This window comes from Salmo salar, chromosome ssa09 (genome assembly GCF_905237065.1).
Source record: "Salmo salar chromosome ssa09, Ssal_v3.1, whole genome shotgun sequence".
Lineage (NCBI taxonomy): Eukaryota > Metazoa > Chordata > Actinopteri > Salmoniformes > Salmonidae > Salmo > Salmo salar.
Genome location: NC_059450.1, coordinates 156,142,584 through 156,164,812, shown reverse-complemented (window position 1 = coordinate 156,164,812; position 22,229 = coordinate 156,142,584). Strand labels below are relative to the sequence as shown.

At 45.7% G+C, this 22,229-nt stretch overlaps 1 protein-coding gene across 2 annotated transcripts; it reads right to left on the bottom strand.

The window, feature by feature from the left end:
* Positions 1-276: 276 nt before the first annotated feature.
* Positions 277-20,880, bottom strand: LOC106613336 (cyclin-dependent kinase-like 1). 2 transcript variants are annotated; one of them, XM_045724883.1, is made up of 10 exons: positions 20,000-20,880; positions 19,559-19,749; positions 19,345-19,466; positions 13,822-13,894; positions 13,458-13,548; positions 7,647-7,847; positions 7,451-7,533; positions 4,440-4,496; positions 1,136-1,291; positions 277-553 (listed from the first exon to the last, which is right to left on the bottom strand). In XM_045724883.1, the coding sequence occupies exons 2-10, from the start codon at positions 19,724-19,726 to the stop codon at positions 449-451; spliced, it is 1,056 nt and encodes a 351-aa protein (XP_045580839.1). In that variant the 5' UTR covers positions 19,727-19,749; positions 20,000-20,880; the 3' UTR covers positions 277-448. The 2 variants fall into 2 exon arrangements, with proteins under 2 accessions (XP_045580839.1, XP_045580838.1); XM_045724882.1 differs by having other exon boundaries at positions 19,559-20,880.
* Between the last annotated feature and the right edge of the window lie 1,349 nt (positions 20,881-22,229).

Genomic DNA, 22,229 nt, shown 5'->3' with positions numbered 1-22,229 from the left:
AGATGTTGGACAGGTGTTTCTCCTCTCTAGATGTTGGACAGGTGTTTCTCCTCTCTAGATGTTGGACAGGTGTTTCTCCTCTCTAGATGTTGGACAGGTGTTTCTCCTCTCTAGATGTTGGACAGGTGATTCTCCTCTCTAGATGTTGGACAGCTGATTCTCCTCTCTAGATGTTGGACAGGTGTTTCTCCTCTCTAGATGTTGGAAAGGTGATTCTCCTCTCTAGATGTTGGACAGCTGATTCTCCTCTCTAGATGTTGGACAGGTGATTCTCCTCTCTCTAGATGTTGGACAGGTGTTTCTCCTCTCTAGATGTTGGACAGGTGTTTCTCCTCTCTAGATGTTGGACAGGTGTGTCTCCTCTCTAGATGTTGGACAGGTGTTTCTCCTCTCTAGATGTTGGACAGCTGATTCTCCTCTCTAGATGTTGGACAGCTGATTCTCCTCTCTAGATGTTGGGCAGGTGATGGTCGGTGTATCTGTGTTTGTTCTGTTTCTTGGTCTCTGGAGCAGGAGAGATGTTGTTGCTGTGGAGCTGAGGAAGGTACTGTGGCTGGAAGGACAGACAGACAGACAGACAGACAGACAGACAGACAGACAGACAGACAGACAGACAGACAGACAGACAGACAGACAGACAGACAGACAGACAGACAGACAGACAGACAGACAGACAGACAGACAGACAGACAACGTTAGTAGGTACTGGGGTTTGAGAGATGACGAGGCAGAGAACATTGTCTTGCATTGACTGAAAAATACAGTTTTGGGATTCAGGGGTTCTCAAACTTGTTGGGGCTGGGGGCCCCTTTTGTGATAGCACATTAGTCAGGGACCCCCTCATAATCAGAAAAATAGCATACAAGGAGTTTTACTATGACTTTGTCAGTGCACGGCTGTACGAACCAAGTCTTGGGCCCTGGGAAGGAAAATGTTAAAAGCCTCAGCTATTTTATTTGTGTGCAGTTTTCAAGCTCATTTCCTGAAATTGTTACAGATTTTTTCATGTGGCAGAGAGATTTGTTGTCTCTCACCCCAGCCTGTCTCTCTCACCCCAGCCTGTCTGTCTCTCACCCCAGCCTGTCTCTCTCACCCCAGCCTGTCTGTCTCTCACCCCAGCCTGTCTGTCTCTTACCCCGACCTGTCGTCGTCTGGAGTTTTTGTTGTCATGGCGTCTCCCGGGACAATCCCCCTCGCGGCCCCAGCTGGCTCCGCCCTCTTCCAGAAAGTATGGCAGCTCCAACAGCTCCTCACAGGACAGACGCAACAACGGGTCCATCACCAGGCACGACTAATCAATACAACCATACATCCATCAGTTAATCAATCAGCCAATCAGTCAATCAGTCAATCAATCAATCAGGTCAAATCAAATCAAATGTATTTGTCACATACAACAGGTGTAGTTCTTACCGTGAAATGCTTACTTACAAGCCCTTAACCAACAATGCAGTTCAAGATATAGAGTTAAGAAAATATTTACTAAATAAAAGAAAGGAATTTTTTAAAATAAAAAGTTACACAATAAAACAATACAGAGGTTATATACAGGGGGTACCAGTACTGAGTCAATGTGCGGGGGTACAGGTTAGTCGAGGTTAATTTGCACATGTATAGAATTGATGTCAGTTTTACACACTCTTGGCATTCTCTCAACCAGCTTCACCGGGAATGCTTTTAAAACAGTTTTAACGGAGTTCCCACATATGCTGAGCACTTGTTGGCTGCTTTTCCTTCACTCTGCCGTCCAACTCAACCTAAACCATCTCAATTGGGTTGAGGTCAGGTGATTGTGGAGGCCAGGTCATCAGATGATCTGGCACACCATCACTCTCCTTCTAGGTCAAATAGCCATTACACAGCCTGGAGGTGTGTTGGGTCATTGTCCTTTTGAAAAACAAATCATAGTCCCACTAAGCACAAACCAGATGGGACGACGTATCGCTGCAGAATGCTGTGGTAGCCATGCTGGTTAAGTGTGCCTTGATTTAGTTCTAAATAAATCACTGACAGTGTCACCAGCAAAGCACCCACACACCATCACACCTCCTCCTCCATGCTTCACGGTGGGAACCATGCATGCGAAGACCATCCGTTCACCGACTGCGTCTCAGAAAGATACAGCGGTTGGAACCAAAAATCTCACATTTGGACTCATCAGACCAAGTGTCTGTTATTTGAACTCTGTAAAGCATTTATTTGGGCTGCAATTTCTGAGGCTGGTAACTCAAATGAACTTATCCTCTGCAGCAGAGGTAACCCTGGGTCTTCCTTTCCTGTGGCGGTCCTCATGACAGACAGTCATCATAGCGCTTGATGGTTTTTGCGACTGCACTTAAAGAAACTTAAAAGTTCTTTAAATTTTCCAGATTGACTGACCATCATGTCCTAAAGTAATGATGGACTGTCATTTCTCTTGAGCTGTTGCTCATAATATGTACTTGGTGTTTTACCAAATAGAGCTATCTTCGGTATACCACCCCTACTTTGTCACAACTGATTGGCTCAAACGCATTAAGAAGGAAAGAAATTAACCAAATTAACTTTTAACAAGGCACACCTGTTAATTGAAATGCATTCCAGGTGACTACCTCATGAAGCTGGTTGAGAGAATGCCAAGAGTGTGCAAAGCTGTCATCAAGGCAAACGGTGGCTACTTTAAAGAAACTCAAATATAAAACATATTTTGATTTGTTTAATAAAATGTGGGTTACCACATGATTCCATATGTGTTACTTCATAGTTTTGATGTCGTCACTATTATTCTGCAATGAAGAAACTAGTAAAAATAAATAAAAACCCTTGAATGAGTAGGTGTGTCCAAACTTTTGACTGGTACCGTAGGTAGGGATAAAGTGACTACGCATAGATAATAAACAGCGAGTAGCAGTGTGGGGGGGGGGGGCTTCCTCTGAAAACGCAGAGCAGTTGCCATACCAGGCAGTGATGCAACCAGTCAGGATGCTCTCGATGGTACAGCTGTAGAACTTATTGAGGATCTTGGGGACCCATGCAAAATCTTTTCAGTCTCCTGAGGGGGAAAAGGCTTTGTCCTGCCCTCTTCACGACCGTCTCGGTGTATTTGGACCATGATAGTTTGTTGGTGATGTGGACACCAAGGAACCTGAAACTCCAGACCCGCTCTACTACAGCCCTGTCGATGAGAATGGGGGCCTGTTCGGCCCTCCTTTTCTTGTAGTCCACGATCAGCTCCTTTGTCTTGCTCACATTGAGGGAGAGGTTGCTGTCTTGGCACCACACTGCCAGGTCTCTGACCTCCTCCCTATAGGCTGTCTCATCGTTGTTGGTGATCAGGCCTACCACTGTTGTGCCATCAGCAAACTTAATGATGGTGTTGGAGTCGTGCTTGGCCACGTAGACTTAGCGAACATGGAGTACAGGAGTGGACTGAGCACGCACCCCCGAGGGGCCCCAGTGTTGAAGATCAGCATGGCAGATGTGTTGTTGCCTACCCTTGCCACCAAGGGGTGGCCCGTCAGGAAGTCCAGGATCAAGTTGCAAAGGGAGGTGTTTAGTCCAAGGGTCCTTAGCTTAGTGATGAGCTTTCTTGTTTACTTACGGCCTTATACAGTTCGTTGAGTGCGGTCTTAGTGCCAGCATCGGTTAGTGGTGGTAAATACATGCCTATGAAAAATATAGATTAAAACTCTCTTGGTAGATAGGGTGGTCTGCAGTTTATCATGAGGTACTCTACCTCAGGTGAGCAATACCTCGAGACTTCCTTAATATTAGACATCACGCACCAGCTGTTATTGACAAATAGACACACACTACCACCCCTCGTCTTAAAAGACGTAGCTGTTTTTTCCTGCCGATGCAAGGAAAACCCAGCCAACTGAACATTATTTGTGTTGTCATTCAGCCAAGATTCAGCAAAACATACGATATTACAGTTTTTAAATGTCCGTTGGTAGGATAGTCTCGAGTGGAGATCATCCAGTTTATTCTCCAGTGATTGCACGTTGGCTAATAGAACAAATGGTAGAGGTGGGTTATCCACTCGCCGACAAATTCTCACAAGGCACCCCGATCTCCGCCCCCTGTATTTCCATCTTTTCTACACCTGAGTGACGGGGATTTGGGGCCTGGTCTCGGAGAAGGAGTATATCCTTTAGCGTCGGACTCATTAAAAACTGTAATATCGTATGTCTTTGTCCAGTTGAGGTGAGTAATCGCTGTTCTGATATACAGAATCTCTTTTCGGTTATAAGTGATGGTAGCAACAACATTATGTACAAAATAAGTTACAAACAATGCGAGAAAAAAAAACAGCACAGTTGGTTAGGAGCCAGTACAACGGCAGCCATTTCCTCCAGCGCCATTTTTCTTTACACAGTCAGTCAGTCAGTCAGTCAGTTAGTCAGTCAGTCAGTCAGTCAATCAGCAGATATTACTAACGGTAGGTATAAAGCACAAACCTTCATGACAGTGAGAGCATGAGAGGACACACCATGGAAGCGTTTCTCCAGGGGCTCCTACAGAGAGAACAGAGAATATTCAAACAAAATACTATACTGTCAATAGACAGTGATATGATGTTATTAATAGACTTGATATAAAATTAGAACCGTACCGAAGTGTCTGGCCAGGCCAGGGGATATAGTAATATAGTTAGTTATAGCATAGTATTTATAGTATAGTATAGTATAGTATAGTACAGTATATATAGTTAGGTATCGAAGTGTCTGGTTAGGCCAGGGGATATAGTATTATAGTATAGTATAGTATAGTATAGTATAGTATAGTATAGTATATATAGTTAGGTACCATAGTGTCTGGCTAGGCCAGGGGATATAGTATTATAGTATAGTATAGTATAGTATAGTATATATAGTTAGGTACCATAGTGTCTGGCTAGGCCAGGGGATATAGTATTATAGTATAGTATTGTATAGTATAGTATAGTATAGTATAGTATATATAGTTAGGTGCCATAGTGTCTGGCTAGGCCAGGGGATATAGTATTATAGTATAGTATAGTATATATAGTTAGGTACCATAGTGTCGGGTTAGGCCAGGGGATATAGTATTATAGTATAGTATAGTATAGTATAGTATAGTATATATAGTTAGGTACCATAGTGTCTGGCTAGGCCATGGGATATAGTAATATAGTTAGTTATAGTATAGTATAGTATAGTATAGTATAGTATAGTATATATAGTTAGGTACCATAGTGTCTGGTTAGGCCAGGGGATATAGTATTATAGTATAGTATAGTATAGTATATATAGTTAGATACCATAGTGTCTGGCTAGGCCAGGGGATATAGTATTATAGTATAGTATAGTATAGTATAGTATAGTATAGTATAGTATAGTATAGTACAGTATATATAGTTAGGTACCATAGTGTCTGGCTAGGTCAGGGGATATAGTAATATAGTATAGTTATAGTATAGTATAGTATAGTATAGTATAGTATAGTATAGTATAGTATATATAGTTAGGTACCATAGTGTCTGGCTAGGCCATGGGATATAGTAATATAGTATAGTATAGTATAGTATATATAGTTAGGTAGCGTAGTGTCTGGCTAGACCAGGGGATATAGTAATATAGTTAGCTATAGTATAGTATAGTATAGTATAGTATAGTATAGTATAGTACGCACAGTACAGTACAGTATAGTATATATAGTTAGGTACCAGAGTGTCTGGCTAGGTCAGGGGATATAGTAATATAGTTAGTTATAGTATAGTATAGTATAGTATAGTATAGTATAGTATAGTATAGTATAGTATAGTATATATAGTTAGGTACCATAGAGTCTGGCTAGGCCGGGGGATATAGTAATATAGTTAGTTATAGTACACAGTACCAGTCAAAAGTTGGGACACACCTACTCATTCAAGGGATTTCTTTATTTGTACTATTTTCTACACTATAGAATAATAGCGAAGACATCAAAACTATGAAATTATACATATAGAATCAAGTAGTAACCAAAAAAGTGTTAAAAAAATCTAAACATATTTGATATTTGAGATTCTTCAAAGTAGCCACCCTTTGCCTTGATGAGAGCTTTCCAAAGTGTTGGCATTCTCTCAACCAGCTTCACCTGGAATGCTTTTCCAACCGTCTTGAAGGAGTTCCCACATATGCTGAGCACTTGTTGGCTGCTTTTCCTTCACTCTGCGGTCCGACTCATCCCAAAACATCTCAATTGCATTGAGGTCAGGTGACTGGAGGCCAGGTCATCTGATGCAGCACTCCATCACTCTCTTTCTTGGTCAAATAACCCTTACACAGCCTGGAGGTATGTTGGGTCATTGTCCTTTTGAAAAAGAAATGATAGTCCCACTAATCACAAACCAGATGGGATGGTATATCGCTGCAGAATGCTGTAGTAGCCATGTTGGTTGTGTGCCTTGAATTCTAAATAAAACACTGACAGCATCACTATTAAAGCACCCCCACACCATCACAACTCCTCCTCCATGCTTCACGGTGGAAACCACACACGTGGCAATCATCTGTTTACCTACTCTACGTCTCACAAAACATGGTGGTTGAAACCAAAAATCAAAAATTTGGACTCATCAGACCAAAGGACAGATTTCCATCGCTATAATGTCCATTGCCGTGTTTCTTGGCCCAAGCAAGTCTCTTCTTATTGGTGTCCTTTAGTAGTGGTTTCTTTGCAGCAATTCGACCATGAAGGCCTGATTCACGCAGTCTCCTCTGAACAGTTGATGTTGAGATGTGTCTGTTACTTGAACTCTATGAAGCATTTATTTGGGCTGCAATTTCTGAGGCTGGTAACTCTAATGAACTTATCCTCTGCAGCAGAGATAACTCTGGGTCTTCCTTTCCTGTGGCGGTCCTCATGAGAGACAATTTCATCATAGCGCTTGATGGTTTTTGTGACTGCACTTAAAGAAACTTTCAAAGTTCTTGACATTTTCCAGATTGACTGACCTTCATGTCTTAAAGTAATGATGGACTGTCGTTTCTCTTTGCTTATTTGAGCTGTTCTTGCCATAGCATGGACTTGGTCTTTTACCAAATAGGGCTATCTTCTGTAAACCACCCCTACCTTGTCACAACACAACTGACTGTCTCAAACGCATTAATAAGGAAAGGAATTAGACAAATGTACTTTTAACAAGGCACATCTGTTAATTGAAATGCATTCCAGGTATCCAGGTACCTCATAAAGCTGGTTGAGAGAATGCCAAGAGTGTGCAAAGCTGTCATCAAGGCAAAAGGGTGGCTACTTTGAAGAATCTCAAATATAAAATATATTTTGATTTGTTTAACACTTTTTTTTTTTGGTTACTACATGATTCCATATTTGTTATTTCAAAGTTTTGACGTCTTCACTATTACTCTACAATGTAGAAAATAGTAAAAAAATTAAGAAAAACCCTTGAATGAATAGGTGAGTCCAAAATGTTGACTGGTACTGTATATAAATAGTCAGGTACCGTGGTGTCAGGCTCGGGGATGCTGACTCCGCTGAAGAACACGTTGGACCGGAACACCTGCTGGTGACGAGGGATCAGGTCACCTGATGTGGTCAGAACGGAAGTTATGGCAGGTAGCAGACAGAATAAAGCAAAACAACAAACAGCTGTTGTTTTCAAAATTACCCAATGCATTGCTCTCCTTCTCACTGTGTACCTAGAGTGCGTCTGATGAGGTAGAGCTGGTCGACGTCGGAGCGTCCAGGCCAGAGAGGGTTTCCATGGAGCAGCTCAGCGAATACACAGCCCAGCGCCCAGAGGTCCACCGGGGCTCCGTACTGAGTATCACCCACCAGGAGCTCTGGAGCCCGGTACCACCGAGTAGCCACATAGTCTGTATAGTCATCACCTGGCCCCGCTGAACACAGACACAGACATTGAATAACATGTAAATTACAGAGAGAGAGAGAGAGAGAGAGAGAGAGAGAGAGAGAGAGAGAGAGAGAGAGAGAGAGAGAGAGAGGAGAGAGACATTGAATAACATGTACATTACACTGAGAGAGCGAGAGAAAGAGAGACACATTGAATAACTTGTAAATTACACAGAGAGAGAGAGAGAGAGACATTGAATAACATGTACATTACACACAGAGAGAGAGAGAGACATTGAATAACATGTACATTACACACAGAGAGAGAGAGAGACATTGAATAACATGTACATTACACAGAGAGATTGTCACGCTGGTATAAAGGATTTGGAGACAGGCGCAGGAATACATAATAGGGAACCAGGTTGTGTGTAATCAGAAAAGACAGTCCGGGGTTGATGATAATGAATCCAGTTCAGTGAAGCCTAGAAGGCCGGTGACGTGGACCTCCGGAACTGGTGAACAGAATGAGCAGCAGTACCGGGGGGATCCGTGACAGTACCCCCCCCTCCAGCGGGATGACACCGGCCTCGGGGACGACCACAGGGGCGCGGTGCTGGTCAGTCCGGGCAGCGAAACGTCCAGGAACCCAGTACCGCTCTTCTGGGCCGTACCCCTCCCAGTCGTAGGTGCTGGAGACACGCCACGCCCCCCCCCGACGCCTCGAATCTAGGACCTCACGGACCGAGTACACCGGACCTCCCTCGATATACAGAGGTGGAGGCAGGGCATCACTGGGTCCAGCCTCAGCGAGGGGACCAGGCACCACTGGCCTGAGAAGAGACACATGAAAGTTCGGGTTAATGTAGTAATCATGAGGGAGGTCTCCTCTCCCTGCCTCTCCTCTCCATCATAGAGGCGAGACAGGGCGTCCGCCTTCACATTCTTCGAGACTGGCTTATTGGAAACCGTGAATTCGAACCTGGCAAAGAATAGAGCCCACCTGGCCTGTCTCAGGTTTAGTCTCTTCGCTGCCTTGATGTACTCCAGGTTGCGGTGGTCCGTCCACACCAGGAAAGGGTGTTTGGACCCCTCAAGCCAGTGCCTCCACGCCTTCAGAGTCTTCTTGACTGCCAAGAGTTCCCGGTCCCCTACGTCGTAGTTCCTCTGGGCGGGGCTCACTAGATTGGAGTAGAAAGCGCAAGGCCGCAGCTTTGGAGGGGTTCCGGTGTGCTGGGATAACAATGCACCGACTCCTACTTCGGAGGCGTCCACTTCGACGATGAAGGAGAGTGAGGGGTCGGGATATGCCAACATGGGGGCAGTGGTGAAACGTGCCTCCAGCGTCTCAAACGCCCTCACCGCCTTCGCCGTCCAACGAAGCCGCTGGGGACCTCCTCTCAGCAGGAAGGTAAGAGGCGCGACCACCGTGCTGAAGCTCCGGATGAACCTCCGAAATTAGTTGGCGAACTCCAGGAATTGCTGGACTGCTTTCACGGACTTGGGGATGGGCCATGACCTGACTGCGCTGATGCGTTGCTTCTCCGTCTCCACTCCCTTTGTGGAGATGAGATAGCCCGAGAAGGACACGGACCGCTGGAAAAACAAACATTTCTCCTGTTTAACATATAGTTCATGCTCCAACAGTCTCAGTACAGACCTGACTAACGAGACTGGCTGGACACGGTCAGCAGAATAGACCATAATGTAGTCTATATAGACCACTACGCCCTGTCCCAGCATGTCCCGAAACACTTCGTCGATGAAGGCCTGGAAGACTGAAGGAGCATTAGACAGGCCAAAGGGCATTACAAGATACTCGTAATGACCCGTGGTCGTGGAAAAAGCCGTCTTCCATTCATCGCCTGCACGAATGAGCACCAGATTGTAGGCGCTGCTCAAGTCCAGCTTTGTGAAGTACGGCGCCCTGTGCATTTGTTCGATGATGGTTGGGATGAGGAGTAAAGGATAGCTGAACTTGACAGTGGCCTTGTTCAGTGTTCGATAATCAATGCAGAGGCGCAGTCCCCCATCTTTCTTCTTAACAAAAAATAAGCTTGAGGAGGTGACTTAGAGGGATGGATAAAACTCTGCTGGAGACTCTCCTATACATAGGTCTCCATTACCTCGGTCTCCACATAGGCGAGGGGATAGACATGTCCTCTCGGGAGGGCTGCGTCAGACAAAAGGTCGATGGTACAGTCCCAGGGGCGATGGGAGGAGCACAGTCCGGACTTTCCACTGTAGTGGTATTGACAGACACTGTGAGACACCTCCCCTGACACTCCTGCGACCAACTCAGCAGTCTCCTCTCGGACCAGGAAATAACCGGGTTATGCAAACTCAACCAGGGGAGACCTAAAACAATGGGGTGCGTGGGGGTGTCTATAATCAAGAAGGTGATCTGTTCTGAATGAGTGTCCTGGGTCAGCAAAGAAACAGGAACAGTAAAGTGATGTACGAGGCCTGTCCCTATTGGACGATTATCCAGGGCTCGAACCGGAATGGGTGACTGTAGGGGAACCAAAGGGATGCAAAATGCAGTGGCCAGTGCGCTATCTAAGAGATTCCCGGCAGCTCCGGCAGCTCTGGAATCAATCAGCGCTAACGGGAGTGAAGGGCTAGGGTACTCAGGGAATTTAACGTGAAAACACACCGGTTGATTTGACAGACAAGGAGAGGAGACCTTGCCTCCTACCTAGGTTGGCGCAGGAGAAGTCCCTGGCTTGTCACATCCTCGCCTCCTAGTGGATAGAGAGCAGGTCGGGGAAAAATTACCCCTTTCTCCACAATAGAAGCAGAGGCCCAGATTCCTCCTTCTCCTATGCTCTGCTTCGGGCAAACGTGCCGAGCCCACCTCCATCGGCTCTGGCCAAGGAGCAGGTGTAGCCATGGGCTCCGGATTCTGCGCAGGTTTACCTCGGGACCAACCGGATTGCCATGCTGATGAGCTGGTCAAGTGACAGGTTGTCATCACGGCAGGCTAACTCCAGCTGTACCTCCTCCCGCAGTCTTCCGTGGAAAACAGTGACCAGAGACAACTCGTTCCATCCGGTGGAAGCCGCGATAGTCTGGGAACTCCAGGGCGAACTCCGAGGTGGTCCTAGCTCCCTGGCATAGTCGGAGTAGGCGCTCACCCCCCTCTCAGCCCTCCACAGGATAATCAAACACCGAGCGTAAGAGGAGGTTGAATCGCTCGTAGGACTCAACCTCGGGTCCGCCCATCTCCCAGACCGTGGCACCCCAGTCCAGAGCCCATCCAGTCAGTGCCATGAAGACGGTGGCAACCCTGTCTCTTCTGGAAACAGCCTCGGCGTAGCGAGTGAGGTACAGGTCATATTGTAGAAGGAACCCCCTGCATCTTGCTGGTGTGCCGTCGAAGTGCTCCGGGAGGGACCGGGGTATCCCACGGACCGGCTCCGATGGAACGGAGGTAGGTCGTGGTGTGAGAGCATGTACCGGAATCAGTGCTGGAAACTGGAGGGACTGCGCATTCCGTTCCAAGTGCAGGACGGTTACCAGCACACTGTCTATGGAGATACCGAGTCTGGAGAGACAGTCCTCTTGGTGCTGTACTGTCCCTACAATGGTGGCCATCTCGGCCTTTCCTGCTGTCCCCATTTGTTGGTTGGTTATTCTGTCACGCTAGTATAAAGGATTTGGAGACAGGCGCAGGAATACATAATATGGGTTTTTTAAAACACCCAAAACAAACACGTATACAAAACACTGGGATGTACCCAAATAAAAGAGCGAGGGTAAACCTCGTAGAATGACACGGGACGAGACCCGTAATACACAATCCACAAAACACGCAGCACAGAAGCTGAAACAACGCATAGGTACTCACACGACCAACGGATATAACCGACAAGGACAATGGGGAGGATATAACCGACAAGAACAATGGGGAGGATATAACCGACAAGGACAATGGGGAGGATATAACCGACAAGGACAATGGGGAGGATATAACCGACAAGGACAATGGGGAGGATATAACCGACAAGGACAATGGGGAGGATATAACCGACAAGGACAATGGGGAGGATATAACCGACAAGGACAATGGGGAAGATATAACCGACAAGGACAATGGGGAGGATATAACCGACAAGGACAATGGGGAGGATATAACCGACAAGGACAATGGGGAGGATATAACCGACAAGGACAATGGGGAAGATATAACCGACAAGGACAATGGGGAGGATATAACCGACAAGGACAATGGGGAGGATATAACCGACAAGGACAATGGGGAGGATATAACCGACAAGGACAATGGGGAGGATATAACCGACAAGGACAATGAGGAGGATGTAACCGACAAGGACAATGGGGAGGATGTAACCGACAAGGACAATGGGGAGGATATAACCGACAAGGACAATGGGGAGGATATAACCGACAAGGACAATGGGGAGGATGTAACCGACAAGGACAATGGGGAGGATGTAACCGACAAGGACAATGGGGAGGATATAACCGACAAGGACAATGGGGAGGATATAACCGACAAGGACAATGGGGAGGATGTAACCGACAAGGACAATGGGGAGGATGTAACCGACAAGGACAATGGGGAGGATATAACCGACAAGGACAATGGGGAATAGAGGGCACATATATAACATACTAATCAGGGGAAATGGGAACCAGGTTGTGTGTAATCAGAAAAGACAGTCCGGGGTTGATGATAATGAATCCAGTTCAGTGAAGCCTAGAAGGCCGGTGACGTGGACCTCCGGAACTGGTGAACAGAATGAGCAGCAGTACCGGGGGAATCCGTGACAGAGAGAGAGACAGAGAGAGAGAGAGAGAGAGACATTGAATAACATGTACATTACACAGAGAGAGAGAGAGAGAGAGAGACGAGAGAGAGAGAGAGAGACATTGAATAACATGTACATTACACAGAGAGAGAGAGAGAGAGAGAGAGAGAGAGAGAGAGAGACATTGAATAACATGTACATTACACAGAGAGAGAGAGAGAGAGAGAGAGAGAGAGAGAGAGAGAGAGAGAGAGAGAGAGAGAGAGAGAGAGAGCATTGAATAACATGTACATTACACAGAGAGAGAGAGAGAGAGAGAGAGAGAGAGAGAGACATTGAATAACATGTACATTACACACAGAGAGAGAGAGACACACCGACTGGCTGACTGCCTAAATGGCTGACTGGCTAGCTGACTGGCTGACTGACCGGCTGACTGGCTGACTGCCTAAATGGCTGACTGCCTAACTGGCTGACTGGCTAGCTGATTGGCTGACTGCCTAACTGGCTGACTGGCTAGCTGATTGGCTGACTGTCTAACAGGCTGACTGGCCGGCTGACTGGCTGGTTCTTCTCCTCTTCTCTCCTCCCTACACTTTCCTGCTGTGGAAGTGAGGAGGCCAAAACAACAGCTGATATCTTTAGGCTCCTTGTTGAATTAGTCACTAGAGAGACATAGAACGCTAAATGCACACAAACATACTCACGGGCTGTGGTGTGTGTGTGTGTGTGTGTGTGTGTGTGTGTGTGTGTGTGTGTGTGTGTGTGTGTGTGTGTGTGTGTGTGTGTGTGTGTGTGTGTGTGTGTGTGTGTGTGTGTGTGTGTGTGTGTGTGTGTGTGTGTGTGTGTGTGTGTGTGTGTGTGTGTGTGTGTGTGACCTACTGAGGATCCTGGCGAATCCAAAGTCACAGAGTTTGATGACTCCTGTCTTGGTGAGAAGGATGTTCTCTGGCTTCACATCCCGATGAATACACTGCAACACACACACACACACACACACACACACACACACACACACACACACACACACACACACACACACACACACACACACACACACACACACACACACACACACACACACACACACAGACACAGACACACACACACACACACGCACACACACAATTACAGAAGTGAAAAGTAATATAGATGTCAATAAAGCTATGAAACAAAATGACTCAAAAGTTAAAAGATAACCATTTTAGCACACAGACATTAGAAGTAAGAATTAGTTGAAACTAACGTTGTGTTTGTGGCAGAAGTTGACGGCCTGCAGCGTCTGCCATAGTATACTCTTCAGCTGGACCTCAGGGACCCTGGACCAGGACACAACAGGACGTTTCATAGAACACACAGAGGTCAGAGGTTACAGAGGGGCACTTAGTTGTTGTCAATAGTTCAGAAACACATACAGTTGAAGTCGGGAAGTTTACATACACTTTAGGTTGGAGTCATTAAAACTCGTTTTTTTTCAACCACTCTACAAATTTCTTGTTAACAAACTATAGTTTTGTCAAGTCGGTTAGGACATCTACTTTGTGCATGACACAAGTAATCTTTCCAACAATTGTTTACAGACGGATTATTTCACTTATAATTCACTGTATCACAATTCCAGTGGGTCAGAAGTTTACATACACTAAGTTGACTGTGCCTTTAAACAGCTTGGAAAATTCCAGAAAATGATGTCATGGCTAATTGACACCATTTGAGTCAATTGGAGGTGTACCTGTGGATGTATTTCAAGGCCTACCTTCAAACTCAGTGCCTCTTTGCTTGAAAACATGGGAAAATCAAAAGAAATCAGCCAAGACCTCAGAAAAAAAAATTGCAAGTATAAACACCATGGGACCACGCAGCCGTCATACCGCTCAGGAAGGAGACACTTTCTGTCTCATAGAGATGAACGTACTTTGGAGTGAAAAGTGCAAATCAATCCCAGAACAACAGCAAAGGACCTTGTGAAGATGCTGGAGGAAACAAGTACAAAAGTATCTATATCCACAGTAAAACGAGTCCTATATCGACATAACCTGAAAGGCCGCTCAGCAAGGAAGAAGCCGGTTTCCAACTGCACATGGGGACAAAGATTGTACTTTTTGGAGAAATGTCCTCGGGTCTGATGAAACAAAAATAGAACTATTTGGCCATAATGACCATCGTTATGTGTGGAGGGAAAAAGGGGGACGCTTGCAAGCCGAAGAACACCATCCCAACCGTGAAGCACGGGGGTGGCAGCATCATGTTGTGGGGGTGCTTTGCTGCAGGAGGGACTGGTGTACTTCACAAAATGTGGCATCATGAGGATGGAAAATTATGTGGATATATTGAAGCAACATCTCAAGACATCAGTCAGGAAGTTAAAGCTTGGTCACAAATGGGTCTTCTAAATGGACAATGACCCCAAGCATACTTCCAAAGTTGTGGCAAAATGGCTTAAGGACAACAAAGTCAAGGTATTGGAGTGGCCATCACAAAGCCCTGACCTCAATCCCATAGAACATTTGTAAGCAGAACTGAAAGTGTGTGAGCAAGGAGACATACAAACCTGACTCAGTTACACCAGCTCTGTCAGGAGGAATGGGCCAAAATTCACCCAACTTATTGTGGGAAGCTTGTGGAAGGCTACCCAAAATGTTTGACCCAAGTTAAACAATTTAAAGGCAATGCTACCAAATACTAATTGAGTGCATGTAAACTTCTGACCCACTGGGAATGTGATGAAAGAAATAAAAAGCTGAAATAAATAATTCTCTCTACTATTATTCTGACATTTCACATTCTTAAAATAAAGTGGTGATACTAACTGACCTAAGACAGAGAATTTTTACTAGGATTAAATGTCAGGAATTGTGAAAAACTGAGTTTAAATGTATTTGGCTAAGGTGTATGTTAACTTCTGAATTCAACTGTAATCATCATGATATGTAATATTACTGTATAATCATCGTGATATGTAATGCTACTTTGAAGTCATCATTATAATCATCGTGATATGTAATGTTACTGTGAAGTCATCATTATAATCATCATTATAATCATCGTGATATGTAATGTTACTGTGAAGTCATCATTATAATCATCATTATAATCATCGTGATATGTAATGTTACTGTGAAGTCATCATTATAATCATCATTATAATCATCGTGATATGTAATGTTACTGTGAAGTCATCATTATAATCATCATTATAATCATCGTGATATGTAATGTTACTGTGAAGTCATCATTATAATCATCATTATAATCATCGTGATATGTAATGTTACTGTGAAGTCATCATTATAATCATCATTATAATCATCGTGATATGTAATGTTACTGTGAAGTCATCATTATAATCATCATTATAATCATCGTGATATGTAATGTTACTGTGAAGTCATCATTATAATCATCATTATAATCATCGTGATATTGTTATGTTACTGTGAAGTCATCATTATAATCATCGTGATATGTAATGTTGCTGTGAAGTCATCATTATAATCATCGTGATATGTAATGTTACTGTGAAGTCATCATTATAATCATCGTGATATTGTTATGTTACTGTGAAGTCATCATTATAATCATCGTGATATGTAATGTTACTGTGAAGTCATCATTATAATCATCATTATAATCATCGTGATATTGTTATGTTACTGTGAAGTCATCATTATAATCATCATTATAATCATCGTGATATGTAATGTTACTGTGAAGTCATCATTATAATCATCGTGATATGTAATGTTACTGTGAAGTCATCATTATAATCATCGTGATATTGTTATGTTACTGTGAAGTCATCATTATAATCATCGTGATATGTAATGTTACTGTGAAGTCATCATTATAATCATCATTATAATCATCGTGATATTGTTATGTTACTGTAATGTTCCTATATAATCATCGTGATATTGTTATGCTCTCAGATCCTTTCTCTTTACATCCAAATGGACTGCTGCTTTAAACAGTTCCCTATCACCCGGGGCAACTGGGGGCATGTCGCCCCTACCAACCGCAGCTTTTGTTTTCAGGGGCGGCTTGAGTTTCTGCTGCGTGGCATTCTGGGTAAAAGGACCTGTAGCGAGGCCAGCGAGGGAGGAAGCTTTCTCACTACATAATACACACTGCCCTTTGTCTTGGGAACGGAGAGTGTGTGGGGTAAGAGGGGTGTGTGTGTTCTATGAAACGCTGACGTTCAGCTGAAGAGTATACCGTAGCAGACGCCGCAGGCCGTCAACTTCTGCCACAAACACAACTTTCTGTTCTTGTCTATTGATGTATCTGTATTATGTCATTCTGTATTATGTTTCATGTTTTGATGTGGAACCCCAGGAAGAGTAGCTGCTGCTTTTGCAACAAGCTACTGGGGATCCTAATAAAACACCAAATACTTCTAATGTCTGTGTGCTAGAAAGGTTATCTGTTTAACTTTTTGAGTTATTTTGTCTCATAGCTTTATCGACATCTAGTATATTACTTTTCACTTCTGTAATAGTGTGTGTGTGTGTGTGTGTGTGTGTGTGTGTGTGTGTGTGTGTCGTGCGTGCGTGCGTGCGTGTGTGTGTGTGTATGTTTAAATTAAAGTATGCTGACACAAGACTATTTCCTCTAACATTCTCTGTCTTTAGTGTCTCTTAGCAACGGTCTCCCACCACGTAGTTCAGACGCTGTTCCTCCTCTCTGCCCCCCTATCTCTCCCTCCCCCTACCTCATTCTCTCTGTCCCCCTATCTCTCCCTCCCCCTACCTCATTCTCTCTGTCCCCCTATCTCTCCCTCCCCCTACCTCATTCTCTCTGTCCCAGTAACTCTCCCTACCCCTACCTCATTCTCTCTGTCCCCCTATCTCTCCCTCTCCTTCTCTCTGTCCCGTATCTCTCCCTACCCCTACCTCATTCTGTCTGTCCCCCTATCTCTCCCTCCCCCTACCTCTTTCTCTCTGCCCCCCTATCTCTCCCTACCCCTACCTCATTCTCTCTGTCCCCCTATCTCTCCCTCCCCCTACCTCATTCTCTCTGTCCCCCTATCTCTCCCTCCCCCTACCTCATTCTCTCTGTCCCAGTAACTCTCCCTACCCCTACCTCATTCTCTCTGTCCCCCTATCTCTCCCTCTCCTTCTCTCTGTCCCGTATCTCTCCCTACCCCTACCTCATTCTGTCTGTCCCCCTATCTCTCCCTCCCCCTACCTCATTCTCTCTGCCCCTTATCTCTCCCTACCCCTACCTCATTCTGTCTGTCCCCCTATCTCTCCCTCCCCCTACCTCTTTCTCTCTGTCCCCGTAACTCTCCATCTCCTTCTCTCTGTCCCGTATCTCTCCCTACCCCTACCTCATTCTGTCTGTCCCCCTATCTCTCCCTCCCCCTACCTCATTCTGTCTGTCCCCCTATCTCTCCCTCCCCCTACCTCATTCTCTCTGCCCCCCTATCTCTCCCTACCCCTACCTCATTCTGTCTGTCCCCCTATCTCTCCCTCTCTTTCTCTCTGTCCCGTATCTCTCCCTCCCCCTACCTCATTCTCTCTGTCCCGTATCTCTCCCTCCCCCTCTCTTTCTCTCTGTCCCCCTATCTCTCCCTCCCCTTCTCTTTCTCTCTGTCCCGTATCGCTCCCTCCCCCTACCTCATTCTGTCTGTCCCCCCTATCTCTCCCTCCCCCTACCTCATTCTCTCTGCCCCCTATCTCTCCCTCCCCCTACCTCATTCTCTCTGTCCCCCATCTCTCCCTCCCCCTACCTCATTCTGTCTGTCCCCCTATCTCTCCCTCCCCTACCTCATTCTGTCTGTCCCCCTATCTCTCCCTCCCCTCTCTTTCTCTCTGTCCCGTATCTCTCCCTCCCCCTACCTCATTCTGTCTGTCCCCCTATCTCTCCCTCCCCTCTCTTTCTCTCTGTCCCGTATCTCTCCCTCCCCCTACCTCATTCTGTCTGTCCCCCTATCTCTCCCACCCCCTACCTCATTCTGTCTGTCCCCCTATCTCTCCCAACACCTACCTCATTCTATCTGTCCCCCCTATCTCTCCCTCCCTCTACCTCATTCTGTCTGTCCCCCTATCTCTCCCTCCCCCTCTCTTTCTCTCTGGCCCGTATCTCTCCCTCCCCCTACCTCATTCTGTCTGTCCCCCTATCTCTCCCTCCCTCTACCTCATTCTGTCTGTCCCCCTATCTCTCCCTCCCCCTCTCTTTCTCTCTGGCCCGTATCTCTCCCTCCCCCTACCTCATTCTGTCTGTCCCCCTATCTCTCCCACCCCCTACCTCATTCTGTCTGTCCCCCTATCTCTCCCTCCCCCTCTCTTTCTCTCTGTCCCATATCTCTCCCTCCCTCTACCTCATTCTGTCTGTCCCCCTATCTCTCCCTTCCCCTTCTCTTTCTCTCTGTCCCATATCTCTCCCTCCCTCTACCTCATTCTGTCTCTCCCCGTATCTCTCCCTCCCCCTCTCTTTCTCTCTGTCCCTGTATCTCTCCCTCCCCCTACCTCATTCTCTCTGTCCCCGTACCTCTCCCTCCCCCTACCTCATTCTCTCTGTCCCCGTATCTCTCCCTCCCTCTACCTCATTCTGTCCAGCCTAGTGGTCAGACTAACCACCAGGCAAAGTGTATGACTTCAGGAGTCACTAAATGACACAGGAAAGATGATCTTGGCGTTCAGTCATAGAGCTCCTGAGAGGGAGAGAGTTAGACCAACACAAAGGCCAGGGAGTTATGACAGGGTGATAAGAGTTAACATACCCACAGGGTTAGGGAGTTATGACAGGGTGATAAGAGTTAACATACCCACGGGGGTGTCGGTCCAGCTCGTTCAGGACGGTCTGCTCACAGAACTCAAAGACCAGGTGGAGACGTCTCTTCCTCCTGAAGACCTCCAGGAGATTCACCAAGTTCACATGCTTCAGCTGCTGCAGGGATCAACACAGTGGGTGGTGAGAGGGTGGTGTGTGTGTGTGTGTGTGTGTGTGTGTTATAAGAGCCTGGTGTTTATCTCTCCTACCTTCAGCATGCGTATCTCCCTCAGAGCTATCTTCCTGATGACTGGGTCATCCTCTGATTCAACAAACTTCTTGATGGCGACTATCTGTCCGGATTCTCTGTGTCTGCATTTAAACACCACGCCGTACGAACCCTCGCCAATCTTGGCCAGCTTTTCGTACTTCTCCATCAGGCAGTGTGAGGAATGTTGACCTGTCACACACAAAAACACTTACAACATTCACACACATCCCCCCCCCCCTTTGTCTTTGATGATTTGTTGTCATCATACTATACAGCTGGAGTCTAATAGGAAGGCTCTTTTGAATTGATATTCTGAATACGTAGCCTTCAGATCTGTCCTGTTCAACTGAGGCCCTACACAGGAGGGACTACACTACTTTTCAGCTGTTATTTCGGAGAAATGTACATCCCACTCACTACAATCACTATATGTACTTACTGTTGTCTGTGTTGACTCAGAGCGCTCTCATCAAGTGGAAGTGCCAATTATATGTACATCCACGCGAATACGATAGCACCCCATGAAGTCTTTAGCCGCAGGTATATTAAGTATTTCCGCTAATACCGCTTTCAACTTAATTTCCAATTATAGGCTGACTTCGATTGACGTCGTTATTATTAACGCGCTGTTCTCTCCGGTAGACCGATTCATTTCAACAGAGTGGTTCTCGTTTCCACTTCGTTGGGATTAACTCTGGGCGCTTTGCGAACATCGGTTCCTTGGTTACCGGGTAACCAACCTGTCATTCCCGTTTCGATAAAAAAATCTCTAATATCCTGTTCTTGGTCTGTAGCATCCGTTCTGTAATCATATTATGTTGTCGATGTTCTATTTTACAAATGTACAAATACACAGCCTACACCTATTGACGTCGGCGACTCCAGTCTCAGTGCACCTGTTCGCTCCCATGGAAACGCGTCTGAGAGGTGATAAGGTGACTACCATAGTTACAGTCCCTGGTCAATTCAAGATACAGTAAAATATCTACTTAACCTGTCCATTAGTTACACATGGTGCTGCCTTTAAACATATATGTTGGGGCTTGGTTGCTTTACGTCAAATGGGATAATGTCCAATATTGATGTGAAATAATGCATAATTTAAATTTGTTCATTGTAAGCTATATTGCAATATCTACAATAGGCCTAGCCTCCATCATCATACCATGCAAGTTACATTCCCTGCAATAGCATATAAAATACATCATGAACTGGGAATAACTACAATCTACACTGAACGAAAATATAAAACGCAACATTGTAAAGTGTTGGTCCCATGTTTCATGAGCTGAAATAAAATATCCCAGAAATGTTCCATACACAGAAAAAGCTTATTTCTCTCAAATGTTGTGCACTAATTTGTTTACATCCCCTTTAGTGAGCAGTTCTCGTTTGCCAAGATAATCCACCCACCTGACAGTATCAAGAAGCTGATTAAACAGCATGATCAATACACAGGTGCACCTTGTGCTGGGGACAATAAAAGGCCACTCTAAAATGTGCAGTTTTGTCACACAACACAATGCCACAGATGTCTCAAGTTTTGAGGGAGCGTGCAATTGGCAGAAATGTCCACCAGAGCTGTTGCCAGATAATTGAATGTTCATATCTCTACCATAAGCCACCTCCAACGTCGTTTTAGAGAATTTGGCAGTACGTCCAACTGGCCTCACAACCGCAGACCACATTTAACCACGCCAGCCAAGACCTCCACATCCGGCTTCTTCACCTGAGGGATCGTCTGATACCAGCCAACCAGACAGCTGATGAAACTGAGGAGTATTTCTGTCGATAATAAAGCCCTTTTGTGGGGAAAAACTCTGATTTATAGACTAGCTGTCCTGACACTGCAGTGAGAAGGCGATTTATAGACTAGCTGTCCTGACGCTGCAGTGAGAAGGTGATTTATAGACTAGCTGTCCTGACGCTGCAGTGAGAAGGTGATTTATAGACTAGCTGTCTCAACGCTGCAGTGAGAAGGTGATTTATAGACTAGCTGTCCCGACGCTGCAGTGAGAAGGTGATTTATAGACTAGCTGTCCCGACGCTGCAGTGAGAAGGTGATTTATAGACTAGCTGTCCTGACGCTGCAGTGAGAAGGTGATTTATAGACTAGCTGTCCTGACACTCAGCTGAGAAGGTGATTTATAGACTAGCTGTCCCGACGCTGCAGTGAGAAGCTGATTTATAGACTAGCTGTCCTGACGCTGCAGTGAGAAGGTGATTTATAGACTAGCTGTCCCGACACTGCAGTGAGAAGGTGATTTATAGACTAGCTGTCCCGACGCTGCAGTGAGAAGGTGATTTACAGACTAGCTGTCCCGACGCTGCAGTGAGAAGGTGATTTATAGACTAGCTGTCCCGACGCTGCAGTGAGAAGGTGATTTATAGACTAGCTGTCCCGACGCTGCAGTGAGAAGGTGATTTATAGACTAGCTGTCCCGACGCTGCAGTGAGAAGGTGATTTATAGACTAGCTGTCCCGACGCTGCAGTGAGAAGGTGATTTATAGACTAGCTGTCCCGACGCTGCAGTGAGAAGGTGATTTATAGACTAGCTGTCCCGACGCTGCAGTGAGAAGGTGATTTATAGACTAGCTGTCCCGACGCTGCAGTGAGAAGGTGATTTATAGACTAGCTGTCCCGACGCTGCAGTGAGAAGGTGATTTAT

Excerpts from the sequence above, each read along its gene's own strand:
- LOC106613336 (XM_045724882.1), bottom strand. The coding sequence starts at position 19,726 with ATGGAGAAGTACGAAAAGCTGGCCAAGATTGGCGAGGGTTCGTACGGC. Across the intron at positions 7,534-7,646 it reads CCTCATCAGACGCACTCTAG|GTGACCTGATCCCTCGTCAC; the intron begins GTACACAGTGAG and ends TGACCACATCAG. Across the intron at positions 554-1,135 it reads CCAGACGACGACAGGTCGGG|CCACAGTACCTTCCTCAGCT; the intron begins GTAAGAGACAGA and ends CTGTCCTTCCAG.